The sequence below is a fragment of the Echinops telfairi genome, unplaced genomic scaffold, assembly GCF_000313985.2.
Source record: "Echinops telfairi isolate 266 unplaced genomic scaffold, ASM31398v2 ScPeMD7_7457;HRSCAF=8495, whole genome shotgun sequence".
NCBI lineage: Eukaryota > Metazoa > Chordata > Mammalia > Afrosoricida > Tenrecidae > Echinops > Echinops telfairi.
In genome coordinates this window covers 5,884,118-5,892,652 of record NW_022111357.1, presented here as the reverse complement: position 1 = coordinate 5,892,652, position 8,535 = coordinate 5,884,118, and the positions used below count along the sequence as shown (strand labels likewise).

Genomic DNA, 8,535 nt, shown 5'->3' with positions numbered 1-8,535 from the left:
AAACACAAAGAATGACTTCTGTTCAGCCTCGCTCCCCCACAGAACCTCAGGGGTGCCCCCTCTTCCCAGGGCTAGGTCTGTGCCTTCTAGGTGGGTGTGCCATTGTCCACCCGCTTCCCTTTGTTCTACAAACGCATTCGAGAGCCAGGCTCCTTCCCGGCCTGCTGTGCTGCCCTTGCAGCAGCAGCGCTTCAGCACCTTGGTGTGGACAGCTCCAAGCACGTGGCTCTGCAATCTGCTCGCGGGAAGTGAACCTGGCCTCCTGGTCTTTCAGAAACATTCGTTTGGGTTTGTGATAGAGGGAAGAATTATTCTGTTGAGGGGGCACCTCTGGGGTCTCTGTGTTGTGCACAGGCGTCCTGGTCCTGTCTTGGTACCCACCTGGCATGGCCGATGATAATGGGGAACCCTCAGATGACCTGGTGCCTGCCATTCTGGACACCGCTCATGAATACAACATCCAGGTGAGTCTCCAGGCCCCTGCTCTCGATGGCCGCCCCTGCACACACAGGGTTAGCGCTTCTGCACTAGTTCTTGGCTAGTTGCCCAGAATTGGCAAGGATGGCATTGGCAAGGGTCCTAATAAAGGGTGCCTATGGCACTTATGTTGAGTACCAACAAAACAGGGAAACCAAATGTAGGCCAATGGGAGAGCAAACATCATCGTTACTAATGAACGATAGAAGGCAGGTTGGAGATTGGTGCAGGAGTCAAACAGGTGTGCAAGCTGAACTCCAGCTTATACATGCAGCTTCCGAGTGGGAGGCAGTGCGGCCTCAAGGAGTAGGGCACATGCTCTTGGCAGGTGGACTCTTTCAAGAGGATGGTGTGAAGTATGTCTCCCAAAAAACCAATCAAGTAAGCCACCACACTCTCTAGTAGAGAGAGAAGCCCACGCCCTGCTCCTGAGCCTGTCACCTGCATGCTTAACCACCCCAGCACATGTCCCTATGGGCACACTTTCTGAGGCTGCTCTAGTGCTCATCTCTTGGAGTTGGCACCCTGTCTGCCATCTTGTAACAGCCCATTGGTGTGATTTCCAGATGTCCTGCTGTGGGAGGTGTGCAAACATCTAAAAGGCTAGGGTTGGTCTCTCCACTGGCTCCCATCTGACTGCAGGTTCTCATCCAAGTCATGGCCAGAGCCAGAGCTTCATAAACTGGTGGTTGCAGCCCACTCAAGAATGTGGGCCCTGGGAAAGGTGACTCCTGACTGGTAACTCCTCTGTTTGTGACAGGTTGCCTTCCATATCCAGCCCTACAAGGGCCGGGATGACATCACTCTACATGACAACATCAAGCACATCATTGACACGTAAGGTGGCTTGAGGGGGCTGGGATATCGGTGGGAATCAAAGTGAGGGTCGAGATAGGTTTGGAGGGGTGGGTCGAGTCAGGAGAGAACAGTTGTGCCCTCAGCTGCTGTCTTCCAATGGGAGTGCTGGGCTGGGCGCCAGGTAGCTGGGCTTAAATTCCAGTTCTGCAGCTTCCAACCTGAGTCCAGAGGGAAGTCTCTTAACCTTTGAGTCTTGTTACATGAGTTAACCTAGGTGGAAAGTGGTTTACGCAATACCTGGCACATACCACCCACTCAAAAAACAAAAACATGTGAGACTCTTCCAGGGACTGTAGGTAACAAAGTTTCCGATTAGGCAGAGTTTACATTCTAGTGTGTGTTGAGAGTACAGTGGTGCCGACAGTAATTAAACAGGGAAAATGTAATGTTGATCTATGCTAAGGAAGAGAGTCCTGGTTACAATTCGGTCGCTATCCACAAATGTAGTGGTTTGAACCCACCCAGAAGCTCTAAGGGAGACCGGGTGACCTGCTTCGGGAAGGATCAGTTCACGTGGGTCACTGTGAGTCATAGTCGACTCAATGGCACCCAACGAGTACCAAAGACTAGTGCAGAGCAGGGTGTTGTTAGGCCTGTGCCCAAGAATCTACTTTGAATGAACGGGTGTGGCCAGGTGAGCCTCTTTGAGATGAAGAGCCATCTCTGCAGAAATACAGGCGGGGGGGGGGGACGGGGACCGGGGGCAGGCAGGAAAGAGGTAGAAAGAGGTTGGTGTGACCATGGAGTAGGTAGGCCAGTGTTGCTCCAGGGCCAGACCAGGTAGGCCAGGCTCTCTAGGTCACAGTAAGGAGCAGTCTGCTTCGATTCACATTGGTAAGAGAATTGGGTGTAGGGAGGCAGGAGACCAGTGAAGCAGCCATTGCAGCAGACCAGGTAGAAGATGGTGGTAGCTTCGCCTAAGGTAAGTGGCATTTGGATGAAGGAAAAGTCTGGGAGATGGGGAGAGGAAACAAGTTCTTGATGAGAGACAGTCTGACTCGAGGCCCTGGAGCCGCATCTGGGTTGTGGGCATCAGGAGCAAGCTCACCTGCAGCTGGTGCTCTGCTACAGCCAACTCAGGCTCTTCTTCCTCCTGCTCCGCAGGTATGGTTCCCATGGCGCATTTTATCGCTATAAGAACAGCATGGGCAAAAGCCTCCCCCTCTTTTATATCTACGACTCGTACCTGACGTCCCCTGAGGCCTGGGCCCATCTCCTGACACCAAGTGGGTCCCACTCAATACGCAACACCCCCTACGATGGGGTCTTCATAGCGCTGCTGGTGGAGGAGGGGCACACCCACGACATCCTGGCCGCTGGCTTTGATGGCATGTACACCTACTTTGCCTCCAATGGCTTCTCCTTTGGCTCCTCCCATCAGAACTGGAAAGCCGTGAAGAACTTTTGTGATTCCAACAACCTTATGTTCATTCCCAGCGTGGGGCCCGGCTACATCGATACCAGCATCCGGCCCTGGAACAACCACAATACCCGGAACAGGGTCAATGGCAAGTACTACGAGACGGCCCTGCAGGCGGCCCTGACGGTCAGGCCCGAGATCGTCTCCATCACCTCTTTCAATGAGTGGCACGAGGGCACACAGATCGAGAAGGCTACTCCCAAGAAGACACCCGCTCGCCTCTATCTGGACTACCTGCCGCACCAGCCCAGCCTGTACCTGGAGCTGACCCGCCGCTGGGCGGAGCACTTCATGGAGGAAAAGGAGCAATGGTTGATGTGAAGAGCCTGCATCCAGGGGCCCCAGCCTCGCTGGAGGCCACAGGGTAGGGCTCAGTGGAGGAGGGACAGGCACTCGCTCGCCTGTCCCTCAGGCAAGTCACCTGCAGTTCTGCAGTGATGGGAGACACAGCAGTGGTCTAGAAGGGCAATGGCAGAGGCTACGAGGTAACTGAACTTATGAGCCCAGGACCCGGCTCTGAGTCAGGGAGGGCCCTTCAACAGAATCCTTCTAGCTTTGTCCTGCTTAGGCAGGTGCTGTAAAGTGTAACCATGCCAGCGCAGTGGGCCCTCCTGGAAGGCTGTCAGGGCTCTGGGCTAGCAGGCATCCTGTTCTCTGCCACCCTGATCCCTTCAGACCTCCTTCCTAAGTTAGGGAACCATATTAAAGGGGCTTCAAAGAGTTCATGGAAAGATCCCATCGTTTTTCATTCCATTTCCCCAAGAACGTTTTGAAGCTGCACAGTACTTGAGAGTTCCTGAAAGGGAAGTTCTAGGTGTAGGCTCCTCCCCATAGATCCCTGAACCCAATGGTCAGAAAAGGAAAATACAGGGCCTTCACACATTCAACACCTGGTCAGGCTCCTTGCTGTGTGCTGGGGGCAAGCGGGAATGGGGAGGAACTTGGCCACGGGCAGTTCCTGGGCTTAAGCTCACAGAAGCCAGCGGTCTTGTAGCCAGGCCTGGGCATAGCTGGAGGCTTTTGAGTTTTACTTAGTGCTCTGAGAAAATGCCTCCGTGCTCTGGAGCCTCCACTCCTGGAAGAGTAGGCTGTCCTCTTCTTCTGGTGCCCACTCCCTTGAGTCATTTCCTGCACTACAGTGGTCTGGTATTACCATGACTTTGAAGCACCTGTAGAGTCTCCCAGGAACTGAGGTGTAGGATGGGTTAGGAAGAATGAGTTTGCTTAATACTAGTTCAAACAAGACTACTAGAGGGAATGTATAACAACCAGTATTTAACTAAAAATAAACTAATAGGCTAATGTAATGGAGCCCCTACGATACCCTGGCCACATTCTTAGACCTACTTGAATATATGTGGATTGTAATGAGAAGTCTGTGGACTCAAAATGGAATTCCAATTCTGGTGACAGGCACAGAGGAGGGGGGCAGCAGACCCTAGTGGTCACCAGGACACCAGGTCCCACTGGGTCACTCACAATGACTGGATGGAGGGCAGGCTTGGCTGGACAGCATATAGATGAGCTGAAGAGATGGAGGGGGGAAAGGGGCTGGACGCTGACCCGAGTAGGTTGTGGAGGTCACCACACTGAGGGGTCATTACACACACACAAATTAGGAAAATAAAAATTATGGAGTTGGGGTGGTGGAGCAGCAGTGTAACCTGACTCAGTTATTCTGAAGTCTGATCTGTATATCCAGAGCCGTAAAGCCTTTCACACACCTTGGCCCGGTCATTCCACTCTAAGGGGAAAATTTGAAAGAAAAAAAATAAACAATTTACAATGTTTAACAGCAGTGTTGTTTTATATTAAATGCCCAACAACGTTTGACACATAGTATACGTGTGTAGGTAAACGGCTGTTGAGTAATATACTGGATTGGTACATTAATAAAGCATTAACAGGTACAAACCCCTATCAAACCTGTTGTCACAAGGGTTGATCTGGACTTGGTGAACCTTGAAAGACCCAAGCCTGGCCAGTGCATTCCCAGGGGACCTACATTTTTCCTGACCGCATCTTGGTCAGCACTGTACCACCAGGCTCCCTTTACAATAAACCATGGTTTATGGCTCAGAGGGAAAAACAAAAAAAATCCTCATTGGCTGAAAATGATGGCAGAAATTTAATTTCCAATATTCTTTCATTTGAATTCCTCTATCCCCCCCACCAACTGAGCAGACCACTGGATTGTAAGAGTGACCCTGTCTGGTGGCAACCCAGGAAGTGGGAGTAGCACTCCCCCTCCCTTTCCAAGGAAAGGAGGTTTGGCCCGGTGCTCCAGCTTCATCATAGCCTGACTTCCAGTTTCACGAGCCAATTCCATGGCTTTGGTCACCTGGAACTTGTAAACAGCACCAACTCCTCTTAGCTGGCTTGGTCCTTAAGACACTACCACCCACCACGGAGGCGGCGCTCATTAGATTTCAAATTCTATTTAAATTTTTTTTTTTTTTGGGAAAAAGAAAAAACCAGGACAAAAAGGCCTCCCTATACAGGTTTTAAATCTTTATTTTCCAGTTTTGAGTGAAATATGTAACTGAAGATAATAAATATAATCATCTCTTTTGTAAAGCTAATCCAGTAACTTCCGGAGTCTGGTTTATAGTGTTCGACACGAATCCCGCTTGAAGCGGTGAGGCTAGTGCTGTAGTTCTAGTGGCCTCTGCCAACGAGGCCTTGCCAGCCACCAGGGGACAGACACACAGTGTCCAGAACTACCCTTGGGCTTCCCTCTTCCCAAGTCTCACGAGCAGGGTCCATCGGAGGGGAGCAGCCCATACTTCTGTTGGAGGAGGCCCATGGTACTTTCCAAGGCACTGAAGAGGAAATGGGAGAAAAGTTATGATCTGCCTTCTCACCCAGGGCGTGGAGTTTGGAGACTGCCAAGCTCACTGGTCTTAATAAGCTCTGTTCATCCAACCCTTGGGGAAGGCCTTTTAGATCATGAAAAAGCCAGAACCCGGCAGATAGAGTCCCCCGGCACCCACTTGGTGGCGCCCGTGACGACCTCCACTCGATCCAGGCTTGTTCGTTCTTCTTAAGCCGGGCAAGACTCACCAGCCTGGACGAATGATGCCAAACTTCCCAGGCACAGACAAGTCGACCACCGTTGAGCCGAGGCGGTACTCAGGGCTCTGGCCATCTCCAAGTGGTCCCCCGTCAATGACCAGGGACAACTGTGGCCAAAGATCTTGGAACTCCTGAGGAGAGGAAGAGCCAGATATAGGGCCCCTGAGATCTGTAATGACGTCATACTACACGCAGGGTTGCTAAGGCGGAGGCCCCGGGGGTATGAGAGGCCACTTTCTCCTCTGAATAGAAGACAGACTCCCTGCTGGAGCCCACAGCACTGCTTGTCTGAGGTCTGGAGCCCCCCACACTATCACCTTCCTAGGGCCTGAAGGAGCCCCGGGGGTGCGATGGGCAAGAGGACATTTGCTCCCACAAAGCTGATGGCCTAGGGAAAAAGAACGTGGGAGTCAGTGCTCCTTGGCGACAGCATCATTGTGAGTCACAGACTGCTGCAGTGGGAAGGAGGGAGGAAATAGCTGCTATCAGAATGCGGAGAGAGGAGCGCTTGCCCTGAGCGCTCCTCAGATCTGTGTGACCTTGGGAAAGTTACTTCAGCTGCATCTCTCAAACAAGGGGGGGTGGGCTCCCTCTCATGCTGGGTCCTCCTGGCCATAGCCCTCTGACCCTGCACCTCCGTGGAACTCTGGGGAGGGGGAGGGGGAAGAGAAACAAGTGCCTGCCACCAGCACGCAAGCCTTGTGGACACTTCCAGCCAGACTGTGGATGGTACTGGAGTCCTCACTTGGCGCGTGCACACACCCCCAGCCCCTCCCACCCACTCCACCCAAATGAAGATACAGCAGTGCCAGTTCTGGGCCTCATAGTTTGGGATGGGGGAATAATAAAAACTAGCTACTGTGCTCTGAAAAGTTGAGAACTCCTACTCTTAGCCCTACCCCCTTGGGCACAGCCACCAGGACCAAGGAAAACCTGCTGAGTAGGAAAGGGGGTCGTCACTGAGCTCTCATCTTCCAAGGCCTGTGGGGTCACCTCCTAGGTCTGGGCATGAAAACCCTCCTGTTGTTTTTGTGTCCCACCCTTAAACTTAAAAAAAAAAAAAAAAATTCAACCCTCTTGTGTCCTCAATTATTTTAAGCAAGGTACCTAGAACAAAAGCCTTTCTTCAACCTGGCTTATGGCGGAGATGACAGCAGTCACAAATTCGGGAAAAAATTGGGCTTACTTCTTAGGGGCTACATCACATGGAATAAGTGATTAAATTTGAGGAGCCCTTCTGTAGTCAATTGTCACAACTCTATTCAGTAACTGTTGACACCTGCCCTCCCCACCCCACCCCCAATGTGGCAAGGAATGAAACGAACTATATGATAGTCCCCCCGCCCTTCATGAAGACGTACACACAACAGGTAGTTGCCATCCAGGCTATCTGGCTCTCGGAGACCCGAGGTGTGTGAGCGCTGACTTGCGCTCCGCACCTACATACGTGGGGTTTTCGACAGCTGGTTTTTCAGGAGACTGCCAAACCTTTCTTCCGAGGAGCCTGAGTGAATTCACATCCACTCTTGGTCTACACCACCCAGGAACGGTATAAAAACAGAGAAATAAAGTACAGATTCCACCCCACTCTCAAACTGTAGAAAAACCTAGGTGAGAATCTTTAATTTTGGGTTTCCCTAACCTCTACCCGACTGCCAACTGGGAAGATTTCTACCCTGGGACCAAAAATGCTAACAGTGCGTTGGTTCAGAGGAAGCGGGGTCTGTCTAACTCTCACCTCGACATTCAGAGAACTGGGCTGGGAACTGAGGTTGGCACTGGTGAGTGCAAGCGGGCCCCCAAAGACCCGGGCCAAGTCCTGCATGAAGGCGTGGTCAGGAATCCTGATGCCCACAAGCTGTGAGGGAAGAGGAAAGGGGGTCATCAGAAAAGCTGGGAAGGGTGGAGGTGTCCGTGGGTGTGAAGTGGCCAGGAGTCTGAGAACACCCACAGTAAACTTGACTCACGGGGGTGAAAGGGTTCAGGTCCTTGTTGAGCCCCTCGGAGCGTTCCATCACCAGGGTGACTGGTCCTGGCAAAAGGTCTTTTAGGAGCCCTTCGGGGACTCTCACGTGGCAGTACCTAGACACAAACAAGGGTAAGCGCCTGAGCAAATGGCCACCGCTGGTCCTTCCCTAGACTCCCAGCAGACAAAGGCTAAGGGGCTTTGGGGCCTGTTTCCCAGTATCACCTGACTAGCTGCGCCAGAAGCTAGAGACCTCTAGAGGGGCACCCCACACTTTGGAAATCATCTGCCTCCTATCTCAGGGGCTGCCCCAGTTGCACATCATGTTCCCTGCCTTAATCTCTTCCAAAGCGCTCCCTGTTAAAGTGTCTTTTCTTATCATGGGATTCTCCTCCTCAGCCGAGAGCACAACGCCCCGGCCTCCAGTTCTGGGCCTGGCATACGCTGAAATATTCGATACATATTTCCAGTTCCGGATTCCTGGGTGAGCTTGGACAAGCCCCTCCTGCTCTCTCCGCCTCAGTCTCCCAAGCCTGTCACCGGAAGCCCCTCCCGCGGTGCCGCCCTCAGCGGGGCCGGGTCCGGGCGGCCTCACCTGTAGACGTCGGCCACGCGGCCCAGGCAGACGGCCAGCGGCTTCACCTCGCTGCGGCCCTTGAGGCGGTACACATCTTCCAGGGCCGCTGAGCAGCTCGCCGAGCAGGCCAGGCCGTACAGCGTGTCGGTGGGGACGGCCACC

At 52.7% G+C, this 8,535-nt stretch overlaps 2 protein-coding genes across 2 annotated transcripts; one reads left to right on the top strand and one right to left on the bottom strand.

Annotated features, from left to right (window-relative positions):
* Positions 1–393: 393 nt before the first annotated feature.
* Positions 394–4,548, top strand: MANEAL (mannosidase endo-alpha like). Its single transcript, XM_004704954.2, has 2 exons — positions 394–464; positions 2,440–4,548. Exons 1-2 carry the CDS (start codon positions 394–396, stop codon positions 3,074–3,076), a joined length of 708 nt encoding a protein of 235 aa, XP_004705011.1. The 3' UTR covers positions 3,077–4,548.
* Positions 4,540–8,534, bottom strand: YRDC (yrdC N6-threonylcarbamoyltransferase domain containing; the record flags this gene model as incomplete). Its single annotated transcript, XM_004705285.2, has 5 exons — positions 4,540–5,577; positions 5,819–5,961; positions 7,569–7,688; positions 7,798–7,912; positions 8,392–8,534. Coding segments are annotated over 5 exons (594 nt in total), but the record flags the coding sequence as incomplete, so codon positions are not given.
* Between the last annotated feature and the right edge of the window lies 1 nt (position 8,535).

Coding starts and splice junctions, on each gene's coding strand:
- MANEAL (XM_004704954.2), top strand. CDS start 394: ATGATAATGGGGAACCCTCAGATGACCTGGTGCCTGCCATTCTGGACA. Junction 465..2,439: donor CTCATGAATACAACATCCAG/GTGAGTCTCCAG, acceptor CCTGCTCCGCAG/GTATGGTTCCCATGGCGCAT.